The sequence below is a fragment of the Lates calcarifer genome, linkage group LG13, assembly GCF_001640805.2.
Source record: "Lates calcarifer isolate ASB-BC8 linkage group LG13, TLL_Latcal_v3, whole genome shotgun sequence".
Lineage (NCBI taxonomy): Eukaryota > Metazoa > Chordata > Actinopteri > Centropomidae > Lates > Lates calcarifer.
Genome location: NC_066845.1, coordinates 6,319,183 through 6,342,660, shown reverse-complemented (window position 1 = coordinate 6,342,660; position 23,478 = coordinate 6,319,183). Strand labels below are relative to the sequence as shown.

General features: G+C 42.1%; 3 protein-coding genes across 3 annotated transcripts; all 3 read left to right on the top strand.

Moving 5' to 3' along the window:
- Nucleotides 1-787: 787 nt before the first annotated feature.
- On the top strand, nt 788-11,500 carry nim1ka (NIM1 serine/threonine protein kinase a). The gene is given in 8 exon segments (XM_051074899.1): nt 788-1,256; nt 6,727-7,271; nt 7,516-7,888; nt 8,071-8,183; nt 9,601-9,722; nt 9,832-9,978; nt 10,136-10,399; nt 10,401-11,500. Coding segments are annotated over 6 exon segments (1,452 nt in total). The 5' UTR covers nt 788-1,256; nt 6,727-7,271; nt 7,516-7,577; the 3' UTR covers nt 10,896-11,500.
- Nucleotides 11,501-12,185: 685 nt separating this feature from the next.
- Nucleotides 12,186-18,789, top strand: creb3l3l (cAMP responsive element binding protein 3-like 3 like). Its single transcript, XM_018675069.2, has 10 exons — nt 12,186-12,354; nt 13,742-13,882; nt 14,027-14,420; nt 14,640-14,749; nt 15,369-15,461; nt 15,841-15,947; nt 16,427-16,495; nt 16,591-16,675; nt 16,787-16,883; nt 17,068-18,789. The coding sequence occupies exons 2-10, from the start codon at nt 13,742-13,744 to the stop codon at nt 17,475-17,477; spliced, it is 1,506 nt and encodes a 501-aa protein (XP_018530585.1). The 5' UTR covers nt 12,186-12,354; the 3' UTR covers nt 17,478-18,789.
- A 2,753-nt stretch (nt 18,790-21,542) lies between these two features.
- Nucleotides 21,543-23,276, top strand: gadd45ga (growth arrest and DNA-damage-inducible, gamma a). Its single transcript, XM_018675057.1, has 4 exons — nt 21,543-21,709; nt 21,827-21,928; nt 22,037-22,247; nt 22,407-23,276. The coding sequence occupies exons 1-4, from the start codon at nt 21,657-21,659 to the stop codon at nt 22,518-22,520; spliced, it is 480 nt and encodes a 159-aa protein (XP_018530573.1). The 5' UTR covers nt 21,543-21,656; the 3' UTR covers nt 22,521-23,276.
- The last annotated feature ends 202 nt before the right edge of the window (nt 23,277-23,478 follow it).

Here is a 23,478-nt window from a genome sequence, read left to right as displayed (position 1 = left end):
CTTTGGAATTTGTTTGCTTTTTCTCTTCAATTGTTGTTGTTTTAAAGAAAAGGTTATTAATGGTGATGAACCCAGAGGGAGTCATCACCCAACTCTGCATTTCTCTTTAGCTTTACAGAATTTTTCAGTGTCTTTCAGCTCAGTCTCAGAACTTCCGTATGCTACCTGCCCAGCACAAAACGCCACAAACAAAGTTAGCTACTAGCTGGTGAACTCAGTGGAGAATTTGGTCACCTCAAAATAAATGCAGAAGTTGCTCCATATGTCCATAGTTCACCCATTAAACTTAATAAGGTCACTGATTGTAAATATTGTGTTCAAGTCAGTGCAAGTCAGTTAATATAGGTCGAATTAAGGAGGATTTCAAGGAAGATGGTGTAATGCTCACAAACAAAGCATTTCTTCCCCAAACTAATACAATAAAGATGCTGGTATGGCATTTCAACTGAGAAATAAAGTAACTATTAGTTCATTGTAGTTGATCAGCTCAATTGGTTGAGGAATCCCAGTGATTAAAATAAATTTTATAACAGTATTTTTGTCATGGATTAGTCCAATGCATGGTTTTGACTTGACTTTGTACAAAGTGATGAGTGAGATTAAGCTAGTAGTGACATGAAAGTAACTCAGTAGAATATTCCCAACTATGTCACTGCCCATGGCAAATGCATACAAGTTGCTGCATGCTTGTCATGTTGTCACACTGAAAAAGGACAAAGCTAAATCTATCAAACTATACTTTTCTGTCAGCTAGCCAGCAGGCTAAGTATTTATCCTCGTACACAGAAGCTTGTAATTGTTAAGAATCTGGTAACAAATTATATGTGCACTTCTTAGAAGCCTGTTAAGACCCCACGGTGGTCCCTTGACCTCACCTTGAATCCCTACCGTGCTAATAGCGTGCTAACAGTGTGTGCTACACACACGGATAAGGTTACCTGGTGAGTCCCGCCGCCTACACTTTCTGGTCTGGACAGCTCCTGTGGTTCTGAACTCAGCTGATCCTGCGGCTGGAACTTGTCATTCTCGCTTCTCATTGGATAAGAGGTGGCCCGGGTGGGCTCTTCGGGGCCGCCGCTGATTCGTCGATTCACCTGCCAGTCAAGCAGATTCCTTTCACAACAGACTTAGCCCGGCAGCAGCTGCAGCAGAATCAGTGAGCTTTCAATGTCACCGGGCACCCGGGAGAGGATGGTTGTTACAACGAGGAGGTCCACAATGCATGTCGCCGCAGGCCCATGAAGACAGTTGTCCAAGTAAGACTGGTTCACAAACAACCGGGGGCTTTTGTTTTGGTGCTGATAGGATTATGGTAGGAAATGCGCTGGCTCACAGGGAATGGCCTCCTGCGAGGGGATGTAAACTGTTGACTGTCATTGAACGCTCATAGACAAATCTCTCAACTGATGCACTTCACGATTTATTTACGCGAAATGAGCTTTCTGTTTTGTTTTTGCAAAAAAACGTCTTTCTAAATTCTAACACATTGCAGAAATCTGAAGACATATCCTATTTGGCGACCCGGCAATACCTCGTGAATCTCTGAAGGTGGTAGAGCTAATTTCTAAAGGACTGAAATAACATGAGATAGTGTAGTTTAGTCTCTCATAATCTCGTGGTGTATTTTATTACGTTGCTGTCCTATATTGTAATGGTCGTACAGTCGCTAAATCATATACATCACTTCTGAAAAGGATCACAGTGCATCACCTGGCAGTTACGCACGCACGCACGTGACGCACGCACACGCACAGTGTGATAGATCAACTTTGGGGATAACACAGTGACTCTGCTCAACCTCTTTACCTGTGCTGAACAGACAAAGCTGGATGACACCAGGCCGTGAATGGGCGGACTCAGGTTCTGTGGCACCTGTTGCACTCTGATGGGGTTATATCTGTCTTTATGCAGTGTCCACAATAACTCATATGTGACTGATGGGTTAGTCTGCTATCACCATCTTTTTCTGAGTACAGTAGTTTATTAACACAAATTTAGCAATGTACATAGACACAGATTACAAGTGTGTTTGATAGAGAAGAACGTTGTGTATATTACTCAAAAACTTACCTGTGGCTATAAAAGTGGGAAAGTAAACAGCTTGAAACTTTAACTGCTTATGGTGGTGATACACACTGACTGATTTATTTGTGTTTAATGCTTCCTCTGTTTGCTGATAACAAATAGAGAGGGGAGACATGAATGACTCAGCTGCCAGTTTTGGATGGCACAATTGCCCTACATTACCTTACTCAACCGAGCCACAGTGATGCCCCATATTGTGTAACTACATGATGTATGCATTTTATTTCCTCCTCCAAGAGGTAAATAACAGGAAGCCATGTGATGAATTACCTAATCGCAAAATTCAGAGATCTTGTAATGTATTGCATTGCGATGGTAATCAAATCTTCTCTAATCATTCCTCTCAGTGTAGACCTGGATTGGAAGCTGAATATATTTCCATATTTTAGAAGCAAAAATAGTCCTTTCTGGGGCCTGTTTATTTCTGCCTGAATGAAATTTGTTCTTGATTTTTATTCTTTTGATGGCCAATCAGTCAGAGCACATGAAACATTGTACTCCATGTCCTTTTTTTTTCTTTGATGCAAGCCCCCTTTGAAGCACTGTCAGTGAATAACATGCAAACTCATACAGCTCTTTAAAGCAGGAAGTAATAAATGACCCAGTGGATTTAGATTTGAACAATTAGATGCAGGTTTTACAGTGTCTGCTGCATTGTTATGTTATTGTGTTCCCTGCATACAGTGTCATGGTAACTTTGTTAAGGCCTCAGAGACACATACAGCTCTCTGTTGCTCTCTAAGATGTACTGGGAACTATACAGTAGTGTGTGTATTGCCAGGCTTTGGGGATAATAGTGTGTAGTACATTTTCTTTATGCAGCTGCAGGACTAATAATACTGATGAATAAGTAAAAATAAATTAAAAAATAAAAGTAAAGCAAAATATATTTAAAATTAGTCATGGGGTGTTAGTGTCCAGTTTATATAGTTATCATCAGTTTCAGTAGACTATTTCCAAAGCCAGGTATTGTGTCTCAATTACTTCCAAGTGCTTTAGTTTTAGTGCTTCCATAGAGGCCTGCACAGCTTTGGTTTGGACTCTGTGTGTGTGTGTCAGGGGGAAGGGATTTAGAGAATACTCTGTTTTTTTTTTTTTTTTTTTTTTTTTTTTTTTTAATGTGAAATATTTTCCCCATAGATTCCAGAGAGGCCTGTCTCTCTGTTCCTAGGGCCCATAGTCTTCATTGTCGCAGCTCTTTCACTGTTGAGCTCTTTATTCTTGTCAACCGTGCGTCTCAATTAACACACTGGGGAGCTTTGTGTAGAGAGAGAGAGCTGTCTGTGTGTGCACCCTCATGTGTATGTATTTACACAAGTGTGCTTGTGCATGTGTCTGTCTGAGGAAAGGGTGTGTGTGTGTGTGTGTGTGTGTGTGTGTGTGTGTGTGTGTGTGTGTGAGTGTGAATGTGCGTGCGTGTATTGTCTTTGTGCCCTAACACATAATGGTAGTGAAAAAGAGAGAATGGGATACAGGCACCGGCTGGACTGAGGGAAATGGACGTTAAGTTAATGGGAGGCGAAGAGAGGGTCTTTTTAGAGACAAAACAGAGAGGGGGAACTCTTCAGCAGATAGACGTTTCAAATACCTGGCGACGTGAGAAGCAGCTCCTCTCCACTCCTACCTCGTCTAACTAAAGACTCAGACAGGCGTTCAGGAAAGAGTGACTAATTCTCGATCCACAGCTGCTGTGGATGGGCCCTCGTGTTTTCCGTTGTTGGAGTGTGTGAAGAGGCTGTTGATGCTAGCAGTGTGATCAGCAGCAGAGTGCACCAGGCAAACTCTCCTCCTTCCCTTTAGGGATTCTCAGACAAATGATTGACTGTCTGGTGAGTAAGGACCCACACTTGGCACAGCTCACTGTGTTTGCTGATGAAGGGCTGGCTGTTTGCAGACTCAAACAGCATATTCATAGAGTTTTTTAGTTTTACATCTGTCAGTAAATTGAGCATAAAACAGCCAAGTTGGGTGGACTGAATGAAGCTTACTCTTTAATAAGTAAGAGAAATGATTCTGTCCATAGTAGCCCTAACTAATGATTAACCATTCAGAATTTGAAATCCATGAAATGTTAGAATAAGGAAAAATGCCCATCACAAGTTACCAGAGACCCAGGTGATGTTTTCTCATTATTAACAACTGTAAGGTAGAATACAAATATAAAACAGCATATTTGGGTTTAGATGTTCTTTCAGATGTTCTGCTATTGAGACATGTTATTTCAGCTTAAAGCAACTGTTTTTGCAACATGGTTGTATTTGTCTTTATCAAAATCAGAGGCCTAAGCCCAGTAGTGAACATTAAAGTTACTGAGTTTTCCTGAGCATCCTTTAAGTTTTATAATGGTTGATTTAATAGAACAACAAGCTCCCACACAGCCCTCTTTTAACTGCAAGATTCGACTAATAACATCCCATAAATAAAGACTTGCTCATCATCTTGAAAAATTTGGTAGTTAAAATATTTTAAACATTTCAAACATTTTAAACAGAGAAAAAAAAGATAAATATTAAATTGTATTGGTAATTTTTCCTGACATATAATATGTGCTTTATGGCTCGATTTCAGCTTGAATTCACGATGAGAATGGTGCTGTATGTTTGTAAGGTTTCTAGTTCTCTCACTGGTACACTGTTGAGCTCTTTATTTATGTATGTGTTGGTCAGTGTGTGTATAAATCCATCAGTCTGCTCGTGCACTTAATTAACATGGGTACTCTCGGGCTCAGTGCGACGCTGTAAAACTAAACACAACACCATGTGCTCTGTTTCTTGACACTCGGTGCCAGTTAATGCCTAATCCTCAGCCTGGAAAAAGACAAACAAATAAGCTCGGCCAGTGTCCATCACCAAGCAACCAGGTAGATCTGTTATCCAGTGAAAGCAAAGCACATAGCAATCTGGGTAGCTATATTCATCTATAGAACCCTCTGAGATACTCTCCACTTGATGTAATTATCTGTCAATCCAGTTAGTTTTTTATGTAGTGGCTATGTTCCAAGACATATTAATCAATACTTAATAGTACTATTAAGTAAATATTCATCTGCAATTGAAAAATACAATTTCCTGATGGTGATTCTGTCCCAGAGCTCTTCTTGGTCTCCTCTCCTTATTTATTATGGTTATCTCATGCATAGTTGTCCTTTAGTCTTTTTATTTACACACATAAAAGGCTGGTATTCAGGGCTTGTCGCTTTGTGCTGTAAAGTGGAGGCCTCTCCTCTCTTAGCAAGTCCTTTTAGACTGCCCGAGATCAATGCCTAGATATTCATGGTGCGATGATAGGAAGGTGTTTGAAGGCTGGGAGACTGCAGGCCTGACAAAGGAGGATTGCTTTGATTTCCCAGCGAGGATTTAACATAGATTAATTCATCTTGATGTAGAGACAGGTGAGGGAACATCTTCCAAACACCATGTTACGCAGAGTTAACCGTTTCTACCCCTGCCTCACACACCCCTGCCTTTCTAAATTATATCCAAAGCCCTGTACATCAGGCTTTGGCTACACAGGCATACTTAATGATATGATCAGTATACTGATGGTTTTAGTTGTTTTTGTGGGATTGTTGATAAAAACAGAAATATAGAATATTACCAGTGCTATCGCTATAGACTGTGGTCTGGGTTAAGTATACTGTGTGTATATATACCATTCACTGCTGTACTTTCCAAGATAAAGTGTCAGGTTGAATGTAGAACAATTGACTTACACTGATAGAAAGTATTAAGTGTGCACACTATTATTCTGTTAAACACCACAGCCTGGAGATAATGGAGAATCCCCACATCTAATATAAGCTCAGGTAGTTCAAGCTAATCCAGTTCTGTCAGATCACAGGGATAATGCTCATAAAGACAAAACCATCAAATTCAAGTTGGACTCAGTTGGGCTTAATTTAGGTCCATTTACAATGCCATTTTGAAATAACATAAAATCCTCTGCAAAACGTTGTCGCATTTCTTCTTTTGCCAAATATGGTGGTGATAAAGGGTATTTTCAGTGATTGAACACCATAATTGATTTATTTTATTTGCTCGATTTGAATCGCCGCTATAGAAAACACACATTTCTGCAAATCAGGGTTCACCTTCACCTTAGATTCACCTTTTCCTTTCCCTCTCCTGGGACGTTGTTAGAGCTTTGTTCTTAGAGCAGCATGCAGTTATCACCTAATTACAAAACTTATATACCCACAGACAACACACACAGTCATCACTCTTCATTAGAAATGAGAAAGTCATGCTAGTACTTCAGGATTGTAAGTATCCTCTTGGCGGTAGAGAGTGATGAGGATCTCGCTCATTTGTTTATTCTGGCTCACATGGCAACCTCAGCCTGCATCGTCCTTGGAGCAGGACTCAAGCACTAAATTAAGTAAGGATTACAATACACATTAACGGACACTCGAGCAGGTACGGAACAGTCGCGCTTGTGCTGACATGTGCATACAAGCTCTTTCACATTTCTCTGATGTGTGACCCATAAAACACCTACAAAATTGCCAAGATGATAAATGTGCTGACAAATCTCTATATAGGTAAAAGAAAGTAATATCGAAAAGGAAAGGTAGGGCTTCTATGAACATCAGAATGAACAAAAGTGACATTTATTATTGTATCTCTCTTGTCTTCATTCTAGGTTGTCTCACTAAATGCCCCATGGTTGCACCCTGACACTATCATCTGTTCAACCTCTTTCCACCCCCACCCCCCATCCAGCTACTCTTCCCTCCTCCTCAACCTGTGGCCTATTTATACCCTGGAGACTCAAAAGAGCCCATTAAAGCTCCGCAGACCTCTTCAGAGACAACCGTGAGCGTGAATCCAATAACGCATTATCTGATCTCCGGCCTCACTGCCTCTTCTTCGACAGCCACAAATAAGGAAAACTAAATCCTCAGCTGCTGGAAATTCTTGAAATGCGACAAGAGCTGTTTTCAGCTCAAGATGACAAGCTACCCCTGATATTCCATTTGTGGCGAGGGCAGGTCGCATCTGCAGCACATTTGGGAATTTCGGCTGCAGCATATGCTTGGGACTGCGGGATTGGAGATTCTGTCCACTTTAGCTGAAATACGAGAAAACTCACATCACACATAATAACATTTATTCACTGACTCAGCTATGAGGTTTGGGCAAAGACACTGAAAGGATTTACCTTCCAAATGGCTCACATATCTGAAGGTAAGTTAAAGTTTTTGTTTGTTTTGTATCAGCTTTTACACTAGCTCTATGATGGTTTAACAGTTTATTACATTTTTTCATTAAAGCCACCACAGAACCCATATGAATGGATAATACATGTGTTGTTATTTAACTTTTGTATTTTCACTTCACCTCATGTGGATTATGTGTACTCTCTATTTATGTGCTGTAATGCAGTTAAATATATTACTAAAATTATGGATTTTTGTTTTTATGCATCCAGTCCTGCACCACTTCCAGCCATGAGCTAAGCCCACTCCACCCTGGCTGGGTGTCCCCTGCAGGATGACTGCTGTCTGCCCCTCTGAGAGCAGCCCGGAAGGGACTGAGGCTGGGGCCGGGACCGCAGGCTCTAGGGGGTCGGGGGCAGCAGCCACCGCTGGGAGCAGCTCAGTTTCCAGGGCCGAGACTGGGGAGTCTAATGGAGACTCTGTCGGTGGTTCCATTGGAGGCACGGTTCCGGTCACCGGTGGCCAAAGGTACGCCCGCTGGAGCCGCCAGGACAGCTCCGACATCAACACAGACGATGAGGGAGCCACCATCCGCCGCCTCACTCCACTGGAAAGGCTGAACCTGGATATGTGCCAAGATGAAAGGTAGGGATCAAGAGAGCAGAAATCATCATCTTCCATGGGTCCTTTGTGGCTCTAAGTTACTTTTAAATATGAATTTGTTGTATTTCTCTTTCCCTTTTCCACCAAATTTCCTTCTATGGTGGCCCTACTCTAGCATATCATAAAAAAGATTCAGTGTAACATCTTTTGTGATCTGGTCACAGGGTCGTCCGTGAGTTAACAGTGGGAAGAAGAATTGGCTTCTACAAAATTCGAGGAGAGATCGGCTGTGGAAATTTCTCCCATGTCAAGCTAGGAATTCATGCCCTCACCAAAGGTAAGACACAAAATGCAACTGCACTTACGACGCTTACCACAGATCTCATACTGACATGACTGACTGACTAGGTATTGATAGAAGTCAGGGCTTTTTGACTTAATAGTTATTGCTAAAGGGAAGTTTAAAAACATCCATCTAAAAAAAATCATAAGTACAGCTGCCATTCACTCTGTGCTCTGGCTTTTTATTAGCTTTAACTGATAATTTGGTCCGATGAGCTGTTGCCGTCAATGGGCTGCAGCACTAACAAGTGTGTCCTTATGTAGAAACTCACTAACAAGGCGATGTGTGCTTGGCCAGGGGGCTGATTCAGCCACAAAGAGACAGACTGTCTGCTGCCCTTGAACAGATGGATTGATTAGAGATCTCCAGTTTCCTTAGCGACGGCTAAAATTGCTGCATGCCTCATCAAAGCCTAAGGAGAGAGAGGAGGGAATGAGTGTGTAGCTGTGTGTATGTGTGTGTGTTGTGTGTGTGTGTGTGTTTTCTATGTTTTTAGGGTAATGTGCACTTTACTGTTTGCCTGCTATGCTATGTGTGCGTCTGTGTGCTCATGTAAGTGGTATCATTTAGTCCTGCAAAAACAATATGAGCTGCGATGCATTTTAAATGCTCCTATTGAAAGCTATGTCACAGCTGAATGGGAGCCTAATACCAGCCTGAATAATGCATACTGACGCACAATTAGATATCTCAACACCATTTTGCAGCTTAAGAACTTTTCTGTATTTAGTTACCTGGGGTCTATTTTATTTATCTCTATGAATCATTTAAGAGAATACAGCCAAGATATCAGTTGAATCTGATACAACGAAGGTAAAGAATTTTGATCTTTTGTAGTTGCAAGTTGTGTGCGTTGTGAACTTTGGACCATATTTTCCTCAGGTTTTTAAAGGTGGTGAGTTAAATTTGATTCCAGGACAATGTAGCTACAATAATTCAGCACTTTGAGTCCCTGTCATATTTAATCATCCTCTTGACCTTCCATATCTGCTCAGACCTTAAGTCACTGCACTGTGGCAATTTTCCTTCATTTACAAAAGCTTTTTTCCTCTTAAGATGGGGATAAAAGTGAGAACTGACCCCAGGGGAGAACATAATCAAGAAAATTGGTTTCTAAGGGTAGCTAATCCTCCATCAAATTATCTAGAGCAGAGCATCAGCCCTGGTCACTTCAGGGCCAGTTCTGTGTTTGCAAGGTGGAACCAGGCTCACATTTTTTATCCTCTTGCTACGTACCTTTTACAGTACATCATTCATTCATCAAAGTCATTTTAATGAGATTTTTCCTTTCTTTTCACTTCCACTTTAAAATATGTCCCTGCATGGTTTTGAGTGATCCACTTCCTCTGCAGAAATATAGGTATGATATTAGGTTTTATGTGTCACTAATCATTGACTGCTCCATCATCAGACAAGGTGGCCATAAAGATCCTGGACAAAACCAAGCTGGATCAGAAGACCCAAAGGTTGCTGTCCAGAGAGATCTCAAGCATGGAGAAACTACACCATCCCAACATCATACGTCTCTATGAGGTTCGGCTCATATTGATTTCTATATGACTTTTATCTGATTCCAAGGGGCTTTCTCAGTAATCACAACATCCAGTGTTCTTTTTAGTAATCGTTCCTTCTTCTCCTTTAGGTGGTGGAGACGTTGTCACGGTTACATTTGGTGATGGAGTACGCAGGAGGAGGGGAGCTCTACACCAAAATTACTACAGAGGGGAAACTTTCCGACACTGATAGCAAGATTGTCTTCGCTCAGATCCTCTCTGCTGTTAAACACATGGTCAGGACATATACATTTATATTTAAGTGCTATGTTTAAGTAAGATAATAGAAAACAACATCAGAAATCTAACTGTCAATAACAAAGTCTTATGGATTATCATTTACATGCCATATTGATAACTTACAATACTCACTTTTTCATTTTTCTCCCACAGCACGAAAACAACATCATCCACCGTGACCTGAAGGCAGAGAATGTTTTCTACACCAGCAGCTCTTGTGTCAAGGTGGGGGACTTTGGCTTTAGCACACTGAGCCGCCGTGACGAGACTCTCAACACGTTCTGCGGCTCTCCACCTTACGCTGCACCTGAGCTCTTTCGGGATGAGCATTACGTTGGCGTCTTCGTAGACATCTGGGCAATGGGTGTGATGCTGTTCTTCATGGTGACGGGCACCATGCCGTTCAGAGCAGACACAGGTGGCCAAACTGAAGCGCTGCATCCTGGAGGGGGCCTACATCCTGCCCTCCTGGGTGCCAGAGGCGTGCCAGAGGCTGATCAGGGGAATCCTCCAACCCATACCGTCTGACCGCTGCACAGTGGAGCAGATGATGGGCTGTGAGTGGCTGCTCCCTGTGGACTTCCCACGGGCAATGGAGCCCTTTAAACTGGACCCATCCTACCTTGCAGAGAGCGACCCGTCTGAACTTGGGGAAGAAGAGATGGAGGTAAAGGCAGCACTGGAGACACTAGGGATCACCTCAGAACACATCCTCAACAACCAGGGGAAAGACTGCAGGAGCTCCATCACTGGGGTCTATAGGATCCTGCTACACCGTGCTCACAAGAAACGGGCTGTTGAGAGCGTGCCTGTGGTCACACAGACAGTCGGAACATCTACAACGAGTAAAAAGGAACGACTAAAAGTGTACCGTAGCTTACGGCACACATCTAAACTCTGTGTGATTCTGTGACAAAAAATGCTCTGTGTCACTCTGGAAATTAATTGAATTTATAGTTTTGGATGAGATTGCATGGATTTCATTAGAAATAAAAAAGTGCTTTTCAGTCCAGCAGTATAAATTGAAATCATGGTATATAACCCCACTCAGCTCCTGAAATCTGAGATTTCTTACTTTAGTATCTTCTAGTAAGTAAAATTAGTCTCTGTGAGAATGTTGCTTCCAGTGCATCATTATTGTCTCCTTTTTTGACAGGGACAGGGACCTGTAATCCTGATGAGATTTGGAAATGGCATACATAACTTTGATTTGGGCCATGCAGGCCAGATATTTGTAGTCCACTCCCATTCTATGCTTAGGCTACTTGTGCTGTAACACCAATAAACCCTATGAGAACTCAATGTAGCATAAAAGAGCTAGAAATCCACAACATTATGCTGAGGCAATAAAGTGGTGAAACATGCAGTCAGTATATGAAATGTGGTGTTTTTAATGTTTAATTGCACTTTTCTTCGATGCCTTAGTTTTCTATAATGTTATGAAATCAGAGAGACTGGTTTCATGATTCTCCTTAATGTTTGTGATGATATGAATAGAGATTATTTTGTGATGTGTCTCTATGAGATGTTCCTGCTATTAGACTGGTTGACCTGAATGACCTCACTTTATTTCCCTGTGGCCTGAAAAAAAGCCAATAACTATGAATACCAACATACCAACCACCGAAGTTATTAGTTGGTCATGTGGCAAAATTAATTTTGATTCAGACGGTTTCAGTATGAGTTTCAGTAATTATTTTTTTTTTTGTTATCCGATGCCATGTTCATGCTAATGTGTTGATTAAAATAAATTTTAAAATTAAATACAACTGTTTTTGACTGTTTTTGACTGTTTTAGGTATATGATGCTTTTGTGTTTGTGCAGATATGAACTACAGCACTAACTCTGCAGGTGTCTAGTTCCCCTATCTGAAGTCATTTTAGTTGTGTCCTCTCCCTCATGCTCACAGGCCTGGGGACCATTACTGGAGGCCTTGAAAAATGTTTATGTGTATGTATATGTACATTGTTGTTTTACAAGCGCCAGTTCTTTGTATTATTTTATACCTTTGTGCTGTTTTTACATTAGAAAAATCATAATGACAAGTATTTTTATTACTTTACCAATAATATAATAATATGAATTTAAATTTGCCTTTTACTGCAAGTATTTAAGTGTATGGAGGAAGCAGCACAAGCATGAGTACAGTGCATTGTACAACCTTGTACTACACTTCCCAGAAACCTCCGAGAAGCTTACGTTGTCATTTCCGCCCTTGCGTGCTGACGCAATTTTTGCCTTGTTGGAAGGTGGTTTCAGGAGGAAACGCTGTGACGGTAGACTGTAGCAGCAGTGAAGAATCGCTGAGTATAGAAACAAGACCCTCCGGACGCACTCACTCGAATGGTATTTTGTCTGCTGCCATCGAACGGTAAGAAATGTAATGTCTCCAGTAACGGTTTTTAATGTTTTTCAGCGTGTTTAATGTCACGAGGGTACCACGCCCTCTTTAAATGTAGAGCATTACAGGATTGAGATAACGTTAAGTAGCCGGCTCGTCGACGTTAGCCTTAGACATTTCCTCATTTCTGCCAGTGGAGTAAATAATGCATTTACATTGCTTTCAGCCTATTAAAATCAAAAGATGGATCACAGTGCCTGTGCTAGCTGCTACTGGAAGTAGGTCATTTCGTTTGTGTCTTAAACAGCTATGCTGCAAGACAATAGTCTTATCTTGCAAGACAATCTAGACACCCTGCGTTCCAGCAACATTCATATTTACATTTTTTTTTTTTACCCAGGCAGGAAATGCAGCATGGAAACGGTCGTTTCCTGAAATTAAATAAACGTTACACGTCTTATTTGTTTTGACACTCGATATTGTATTCAGATCTCGTGACAAAGACTTGTGGGGGCGGGGCTCAATATAAGATGAGGTCATGATGGGAGCGTGGCGCTGATGCAATATTAAGCAGTTTACATGGCAGTTTAGTATACGTGTTATAAAGCCATTGACGGGGAAGTGTAATCTGTCATACTTTAGATCCCTCCCTAAATATTGTGGCTGCAGAGTTCATTGAACTCCTCAGAGTCTAAATAGCATCATCACATTCACCTACAGCTTCCACATGAAGGTCAAAGCAAACTACCCAGCAGCATCCAAAGGAGATCAGACAGTAGGGGGTGGCTTACCAGCCCATGTGTTCATTTACCATACCACCCTCCTGTTCTACACTGTAACATATTTACAAATTCTACAGCAATTTGATATTGAAAAATGAAATTTTGAATTTTTACTATGACAACATTTGACTCAATACTTGGACTTGCCATCCAAAATGTGCTATATTGTTTTGGTTATGACTACTGGGACTTTTATACATGGTAGGTTTTCTGATAAGCAATCATCTGATGGTCATAGGGGCATTTAGTATTCATCTCAGTCAGCCAGAACTGTGAAATTGTTTCAAATTGACCCAAATATACATTTCATCACATCTTGAGTCCAAATTGACGTCTTTGAGTGTTTTGTCAGGTCAGCAATTCAAAGTACTAAGATATTTATGTACATTTACAGAAACTTTTTTTTGCCATACAAATGTTCTTATAAAAATCAACTGATTGATTAATCAGCCAATAGTTTCACTGCTTAGCTGTAATGCAACCTATGAGATGAATAAAAGACCAGTTATTTTGAATTTAAGCTATGTCACAAAATTGCAATACTGAACATCCTAGACAATGTCTATTCAACGATTGTTAAGAAATATTAAACTTAATGCAAATGTTGTGTTCTGTATGCTCCTGTGTTGCTGCAGATGTCAGTCGCTGAGGACCTTCCAGACATGGATGGAGCAGACCTATTGGGGTTGCTGTTCCACGATGGAGAGGATGGATCTACTGAGCCCCTCTTTCCTGATGGGAATGGGCTCATCGAATCCTGGCTGTCTGAACAAGATGTAAGACTTCATTCACAGAAAAGAAAGTCATATTGTCCAGAGTCTGGAGAAAGTACACAATCACAGAGAAGCTAGAGGCACAACAAGCTGATGGCTTACCTGTTGTGTGTGTTTTAGATTTTAACACTGTCTTTTGTCTTCTAGATGCTGACAGGTATGGACACTGAAGACTTTCTGTCCAGCTTGTTAGAGGGAGAGGACAACATGGAGGCTTTCTGTCCCTCTCACTCTCCCTTGGGCAGTGACAGCGGAATTTCTGATGACAGCAGCACTGGGACTGGAAACAACAATCTTCTGGGATGCCCGAGTCCCCACGGCAGTGATAGTGATGTTGTGCCCAGCCCCGGTTATTCCCAGCCCAGTCCAGTGCACTCAGATCCTGCTGTGGCCCCCGGAGAGCAGCACACAGAGAGCTTGGAGGCCTTAACAGTCCAGGCAGATCACAGCTACTCTCTGCTGCAGAGTGGAGGGAGGGACATGGATATCCTGCAGAGTGTGAGGGCAGAGAGGCCAGATACTGATGTTTTCATTGATCTGGGTATGTGTAGTCCAAGAACTATTCAATATGTGGAATCTGTTGACTTATTATTATTATTTTTTTTTTTTTAATTTCTTTCACCTGACTGGCTTAAATCCATTCAGAGAAGATGGAATTGGGATTAGTACAGAGGTTGTATGGGATGCAGTAACAAGTCAGGACATCTAACTACTGATTAATAAAGCTGATTATTTTAAATCTATTTTCTTCTTGTGACAGATGACCTGGTGAGTGAGGATATGGAGGAGGACATCACCAGTGAGCTGCCCTGCACTTTGGCCATAGAGGACTTAACACAGGATTCAGCTGAGCCCACTAACACAGATGAGGTCAGTTTCCCTCACTATTTTAGCCAGACCAAAGACCAGCATTGTCTGACATGTATTATTTATAAAGCTTGGTTTATACTTCTGCGTAGGATCGACGCGGAGCCTGCACCATTCCGTGCATTTATACATGCTGGTGTCTGTGTTGTTCTGCAGTTACACCGTCAAAACGCTAGCGGGTGGTTTCTATGCCACTGTGTTGTGTTGTGCTTCATGTTGGTGTTGGAGCTAATAAATGTTGAACAACAGTTACTTTAACTGAAATTACTAAAAGGCAGTAAAGCAAGAAGACATCAGAGGAGATATTGTGTATGACCACTGAATTCAGTGAGGCAGATGGGACGGTGAGTTTTCTGTGCTCGTCTGGCTACAAGCTGACCAAGCAGACCAATCACAGCCGTCACAGTCTGCATCACCATTACATGAGGTTATATTTTTAGGGAGGTGCACGCCAGGCTACTGCGTGGTTCGCAGCATAGGGTCTGCGGCTATGTTGTCGATTCATTGCAGAAATATAAATCAAGCTTAAGATGGTTAGTAATGCATGCCACAAACTTGACCCAGTTTTATGCACTACTGAAACCATATAAAACATGTAAAACATTGTCTTTCCTTCCTTCAGTTTCAGTTTAAAGAGATTGTGCTCACTGAGGAGGAGAAGCGGCTTTTGGCGAAAGAGGGAGTAACCATTCCCACACACATGCCTCTCACAAAGGTAATTAAATTTCCTTAAGCTGATTGTGTTGTTTTAATCATGAGCACTGAGCAGTATTGTAGGCTAGACTGGACTAAAGCATCTGTAAAACAATTTAAATGTAAATACATCAGTGAACATAATCAGGACCCATTCTGCTGATACAGAGGAATTTCTGTGATACTCAGCTGTTGTACAATAATCCTGAGCAGTGTTTGGCCACATGTGAATATTTTTGTCTTATATCTCGATATGACAGTTATTCATTTTTTTGCTCTCAAACCCTGCTTTTGCTGAATGAATATTCTGTATTTTTGGCTTTTCTGTGGCGCAGCTGTTCAAGGCTGTTATATACGCTTTGTCGTCTGTGGTGAAAGCCCTCCTCCTCTCTGTGTAACAGGCAGAGGAAAGGACCTTGAAGAGGGTCAGGAGGAAGATCCGCAACAAGCAGTCAGCTCAGGAAAGCCGCAAGAAGAAGAAGGTGTATGTTGACGGGTTGGAAAACAGGTGAGATGAGGAAGCTATTCCTCGGAGCTTTCTATATGTTAACCTGTACAGTTACTTACTGCAGGGAAATATTCCTTGTACATTTTTTAATCACATGAGACTAATATGATGGCATGTTTCGAAATATCTTGATAGTGTTCCTCAAGCTTCATCTCTGGTTCCTTTTATATAGGAACCCCGGTTTTAAAAAAGAAAAGATCAGAATTCAGATGAATTCACTGTAGCTAAAAACAGGCCTAAAGAATCATTGCCAAAGTCCAGCTAATGTAACTCTACTAGCAAGTATTTTTCATATTTAATGGACTCAAATGTTGATTAAACTTACTTTTGCATCAGATAATAGAAATGCTTGACTTGCACAATACACATAGTGCTGCAACTAGTTATGCTAGGACTATGCTAGCTGTGATTGATGAATGTTTATCTCTGTATGTGTGGATGAATATACTGAATACTGAATCAGTGTCTCTGTACCATAGGGTTGCGATCTGCACTGCACACAACCTGGAATTACAGAAGAAAGTCCAAATGCTCCAGAAACAGAACATGTAAGAGCTCCGAGATGTTGATAATACATATCTATGAAGTCTCTCTGAATCTGTTGACATTTGTTACAATTAGTGTGTATTCTTGGTACTTACAGGTCCTTGATAGAGCAACTGAGGAAACTCCAGGCTATTGTGAAGATGTCAACTATGAAGGCCAGCACAACCAGCACTTGTGTCATGGTAAATTTGTGGACTATATTCATTCTTCATTCATTATTGTTCTTGTAGTGCCAAGTCCTTTGTTATGCTGCAGTATTTTTTCCTCACTTTCTCCTTGGGTTTGCCTTCCAGGTGTTCCTGCTCTCTTTCTGTCTCATCATTTTCCCATCAGTCAATCCATTTGGTGGAAACAAAGCAGAACAGAAGGAACTCTACACACCCTCCTCCAGTAAGTTACCTCAAAATAAAAAAGACTTCATCAAGACTGCATGTTTTTTCAGTGTGTACTAGCAGCCTGCACTATATGTTTGCCAGTGTAGTGCTGTTTTGTCTATCGTGTGACCAAGATTTGAAGAACATCTTCTTCACCAGTGTGGCTTTGTTGCCTCATGATTTTTCCTTCATTATTGCAGTCATCTCTCGGACCTTGCGCTCAGTGCCACCAGAAAGCACAGATGCCATATCCTACCCTGATCCTGGAGAGGAGGAGATTCGCTATGTGGTCCAAGCAGAGATGGAGAACATGAAAGCTGGCTTCTCCGGAGGTCAGCAGAAGAACCACACCCCCGACTACCAGAGGGTGGAGCAACCTGATTCGGAAACGGGCATCAACAGCAACTCGTCAGCAGACTTCCCCGGTCCTGGTCAGGCCGCAGAGATGAAGGCGGGGCCGGCCGGTGGAGTAGGAGCCTTGCAGGAAGGATCCATCGATGCTGTGGTGGCGTCTGCTGTGGCATATGAGGTCACAGGGTCTAAGGATAACTGGATAGACCGGAATCCCCCATCTGTCATATTACAGCAGCACCGCTCAGATGAGATGTAGTAGGGAGATGGTTATTAATTTAACCAGCAGAGGGAGTCATATTCCCAATATTTTGGGTACCAGAGGGACCCTTTTCAAAGGAAGAAGGGAAAACACAGCTAATTATCAACATATAGGATCAGTCTTTACGTCCCAACTTTTCCCCTCTAACAGCCTTCTGATGTACTACTGTTACTTTATTTGCACTTTGCTCTGATTTCTTTGTAGCAGTGGGGAAAAAGACCCAGAGAGAGATTTCCATATTTCAGCAGTAAAAACTACCTTAAAAATAAGACATTACAGCGATGATATGCATGCATGCATTGCTGGAGGGCACATGCTACTTAGGTAGTATGTGTTATTATACAAGTTGATAGTGATGACCAAAATTTGTGAACTTGTTGGCACCATCACAGGAAATCATATCATGAACCTGCAGTAGATTACCGTACTTCAAGAGGGCGTAAACTTGATGGTATTAATATTTATCACCACAGTCTAGGGTCAGCTTTGTTTGACTCTAGTCTGTTGGATCACCTCCAGCAGATCTTACCATACGCTGCTTATGGATGACTCTCCCATAGTAAATAATTGTGAAGATAAGTATTCCAACAGTTTGCACTGCAAACTAGTCAGCGACATCCATTGCTTAGTAGAGGACAGGCTGCTTAATTCTCATGAAGCTTGATCAAAGTGGTTGTTTGACCACCATAATGCTTAAGCCATTGCAGGACATTTGGCCATTTAGAAGACTTGTAAAGTTTCTTAGTATTTCCCTTGTAACAAGGGTATCCATGCTCCGTTTTAATTTTGGAATGCTTCGTTTTTATGTTGTACAGTAAACCAAGAAAAAATGTCTACGAAATGTAAGACAAAAACCTTGACTTAGCTGACCCCAGTCTACCAGTGAATTCTCCTCTTTTACAATTTCACAGGACAGCTCTTACCTTTATAAACATACCTGGAATACCTTCGCACCTGTGTGCACAGAATAAGGGGTTTGATATATTTGCTCAGTAAACCGTGTTGCAGTAAAATATACTCAAAAATGTGATGACCTGTTTCGTCAGTGAGGCATTTTTGTTATTTTTTTGTGTATTTCTTATGTTACTGTCAGTAATAAATGAAATCTAAATGGTATTGGAACTGCTTTTTGTTATAATCAAGAGTTTAAATCTTGCTCAAGTTGAACAAATGCACTGACATTTGACATAGTCCAAGAGTGGAATGTAAATATGCTTAAATGATTGTAGCTTTTCTGTACATTTGAATTCTTTATGTATAAAACATGTCTGGACGTCTATGATAATAAACTTTTTATATATCAGAATGACTCAGTGTTTTTCACTCATCTGTGTTTATGGATTTTACTTTTTTTGAGAAAATTGTTCATCATGCAAACATACTCTGAAAATACATATTACAAAGATACTTGTAGTAATGTGGATATTTATCTTTATGCCTATACATAAGTTTTTCTAATATTCTCGTTTCAGTTCTTACATTATGTGTTTCTCCAGAAATGCCTTGCTCAGTAGTGAAAAGCGTCCAAACATTTTCACAGACAAATTAGTGCTCATGAGCTGACCAGTAAAAACAATCTAGAACTGTTTGTCCCACCTTTTGGGAGTTTCAGTTCTTGTAAAGAGACTGTTTCAAGTTAATCGTTAATTGGATATTCACAGCCAGCCTGGGATTTCCCCAGCCTCTCAGCCAAACTGCTTACTGCAACCAAAAGTGTAAACAACACAAAATTCCAAAAGATTCTGGTTTATGTAATGTTGTTTATCTGACTAGCATGTCACAGGGTGCACTTGTTTTGTTGTTTAATGCAAATAACATGTAATTACATGTAGTGACATGTAATGTAAATTCATCTGTATGGATAACATAGGGACATTTGGGTATTTCCTGACTAAGGCAGGTTTATCAAAGTTAATTATATCTTATTATGTAAACTCAAACTGTACAGTTTTTCTCCGCGTTCACATTCCTGTCCCGTGGCTTGCAAACAACATTTGTCTAGCTGTAGAAGTAACCTCAGCTGTGGGGAAATAACAGCAAACAGGGACAGGTTGGTGACTCACAAGTCTGAGGGTGGAATCATGAGTCACGAGTTTTTTCAGCATGTTGAGACAAGCAGTGCAGTAGGGGAAAGGTCACTCTCTGAATGACCAGCAGATGGCAGTGTTAGTCTATGACACTGAGCGCTTTTGCTCTGTGCAGGGAGAGCTGGTGTTCAGTAGATGGTGTAAGATAGGGTTAAAGGTCAATCAGTTAACATTTGCATTCAGACAAATATCAAAGGTGGTTCACTGTTTGACTCATCATTTAAGCAGAAGAAAACAACCTTTAAAAGAGAGCAATTTTCTTGTAATTAGAACTATGTTGTTGTCATAGGCCTCCCGTAGTGTGGTAGTAATCTCTCCTTGCGGTTCAGATTTTGATATCTTTTGTGGTTTTATAATTTGTTTTCCAAGTCAAAATTACTCACACATATTCTAAACCATTTGTTTATTCTGTAGTAGAAATGATATTCAAGTTCAGACAAGACCAGCCAACATGCATAAACATGTAACGCCTTGGGCATGTACCTCAACAGCAAGTGATGTTGAATGTAAACTCCTGCACTGATAAGATAAATTAGCCAGAAAAGGCTACTGGCCGCGGCACGTGGCGCTTTTCAGGGGAGGGGGGCACGCGCATCTGTCGGGCATCTGCCTCAGGGCGTTGAATGGAGAAGGGTAATAAAGAGCGTAAAGCGCACGCGGGTCGTACGCACGCACTCACATACACTTACACTCAACCGGCCCCATGAAAAGGACCCGGGGGCAGGTGGAGGACGTGAGTATTGTTGTGACACAAAGTCGCCTACTTGTCCCCCCCCCGCGGAGAAACGACACGCGTCAAGATCAGACTGGCAATTACAAGCTTCCTTTTCAACGGACGAACAAAAATTGGCGTGTGCCGGCCACAAGCTGTTTTTTTTTTTTTTCTTGGTCACTAACACACTACGAAACACGTACGCCATCGAGAAATCTCGCACTAATCGGGGTCAGGACAGGTTTGCCGGTCTCGCTCGCGAGACAGCTCTGTAACTTCCGGGACTGACTGTAAACACGTAGAGCTACGGCGGCACGTTGGGTAACAGGTTGGTAGGGATGCACGCGTGTGCAGGTGCACCGCATTGACAAAGCTGTTTATCAAGGCCAAGGCTGGGCCAGACTACAGGGAAAGTTCGGATGGGCTATAAATGTCGCACCAGTAATTCCCCAAGCTCGGGGAAGTCCAGTCCTGAATAGATGCTTCCAGAGTTTATCATGGAATATTCATTTCACCTACTGATCCCACTGCTACCCCCCCCGACTGATCGGTATATTCAGTTACATTGTCACCTGTAGGGTGTATGGTTGTGCCATGCCCCCTGGTTTTATAACGTTCAAATGAAAACATCATTCGGTGCATAACAATTATATAATGTACAAACACAAGGCAGGATACCTCGTTATTCAGTGATGAAGAGGTAAACAAGGGAAAAACCACGGCCTAACTTCCACCTGGAATCATCACACAACCCTCAGTTTAATAAAAGAAAGCAATGAGCATGCTCATATTATATTTAGTTTATTCTTTAAAGGTTTGGGATATCACATGGTGGATATGTTTAAACTTTAAATTTAGGTCATAAACATGTCAGCCTATGCCAAAATGTTATCTGCCCAATAATATTCAGGGTAACTGAAGCTATGGTGCGTTCAGGCTTTATTGTGTCAGTATTGCAACGACTGTGAAAGTCCACCGTAAACAGGACTTTTAGTTTTTGTACATTGTGGTGATGTTGGATGTTGACAAGGCAAGGACGATTCTGTGGTGGGTGGGTGGGTGGGCTGAGGGAGACGCGGGGGGGGATTTCTTGAAAGGTTGTAATCTTGCCCCCACGTGGGGTTGTCAACAAGCTCCGCGTAACTGCCCCGGGGACTTTTGCTTCCCCCCCCCGGGCCGCTCTGAGCCAATGGTAAGAAGCAGGAGCGTAAAAGACCGCCCCTTGCCGAGAAACAACGCTGTACTGCTATAAAACCACCCACAGCCTGTTCCGAGCTCAGAATAACGCAAGAGACTACACACGGAGAGACACACGCACACACAGAGACCTTTTATCTGGTTCACTGCAAAAGCCCGATCACACTTGGATTATTAACTATGACTCTGGAAGAGATCCACGGACAAGAGAACACGATGGAAAACGCAGATAGGTAAATGTTTCACGCATGGATTCAACGTTATTTAAGCTGTTGGGTTAATGCTTTATTGCTGTTTGCTGATTTAAAATGTGCCCAGTGTTCTGATGATGTGTGCTTTTCTTTGTCAAGGGTGCAAAGTGCAGGCGCAGCCCTGGAGGAGCTGCTGGTCGCTGCCAAGAAGCAGGACTACCTGACAGTTGGAGTTTACGAATCTGCTAAAGTCATGAATGTGTAAGTATTGCAATTCGTGAAAATGTTCGATTTCTTTTTTTTTTTGCCGTTTTAAAACTCGAAGCGTAGAAGAATACACTTTCTGATCAGCTTTGCTTTCGTCTCCAGTGACCCAGACAGCGTGGCGTTCTGCGTCCTCGCCACCGACGAGGAGTACGAGTGTGACATCGCCCTCCAGATCCACTTTACCCTCATCCAGGCTTTCTGCTTCGACAACGACATCAACGTGGTGCGCGTCAACGACATCGAGCGCCTGGCCGACCTCGTGGGTGCAAACGAGACCGGCGAGCCCAAGGACGCGCACTGCATACTTGTCACGGTACGTTCACCCACTCAGTCAGGCAGCCGGTGAATCATGCATGCATCACTCTCCTCTGTCTGAATTCTAGCAGCACACGCTGCCAAGCATGTACCGCATTAGCTCATGTCTGAGATTTCTGGGTTTTAAACGTGTCGCTCTTTTTTTTATATATTTTAGAGCCCCAGTGCAAACCCATGGAAAGACCCTGCTCTGGACAAGCTGAGCCTGTTCTGCGAGGAGAGCCGCAGCGTGTACGACTGGGTGCCCACCATCACACTCCCAGAGCGCTGATCCCACTGATAAAGCTTCACATGATGATGATGAAGACGATGATGAAAAGAAAAGTCATGGAGCTGAGCTTCAGCTGCTGGGGGTGTCAAGCCTTTTCCGCCTCACTTTTCTGGATTAAGAGGCTAGTGGGCTGCAACTCCCCACACACACGCACCCACCACCCCCTTCCTCCTCCTGCAAGAGCTCGACCTTCCAGTGCATTCTGGGTCAGCACGTTGGTTCTGGATTACCCTGAGGAAAGGGGGTTCAAGTTGAGAGGTCAAGTGTGGACTAGGTCAGGTGCATGTTAGAGTGGACAGAAAAAAGCCTGATGGACACTGAGAGGGATGTTGGACCTGCAGGAAAAGATGCTAAGTGGTGACCCAGTGGACCGCCCTAGATAATAGGCACTGGGAATGTGAGCAGAGAAGGTCACAGATGAAAGAGACTGTGCAAGAAATGGGACTTATGAAAGTGTGGAGGCTCCACTGATTCTCATCAGTGGGGAACAAGGAAGATGCTGGTCCTGAAGATGGTATCAGAAAAATGTCTGAATGGACTTAACTTTTCTTTGCCAGTGCAGCTATCAGGAAGTTCTTGGAATAAGCAGAGACTTTGCTTGCAAATCCTGATTTCAGCTGTGTCTGTAACTGTGACACTTATTTTTTTCATGGACTATTGTTTTTACTTTAAAATATGCAGAGAAAATGATGCAATATTCACTTGAACTGTACTCATTTTTAATGTTTTGTGAATAAATATTTGGAATCAAACTCATCCTCTCTTGTCAGAAATGTTATTTCTTCCTTTTGTATTTAGCTTTACAGACCATTGGCACTCGCCTAAAAGATGCAGCAGCAGCATCATCATCAGAGTGTGGGAAGTTACAGCAGGGTGCACAGACATAGAAGTATCAGGAAGTGTGGCACGATATCAGCAACACAGTACTAGAGAAGAAGGAAAGAGTAAAACGTGGGCG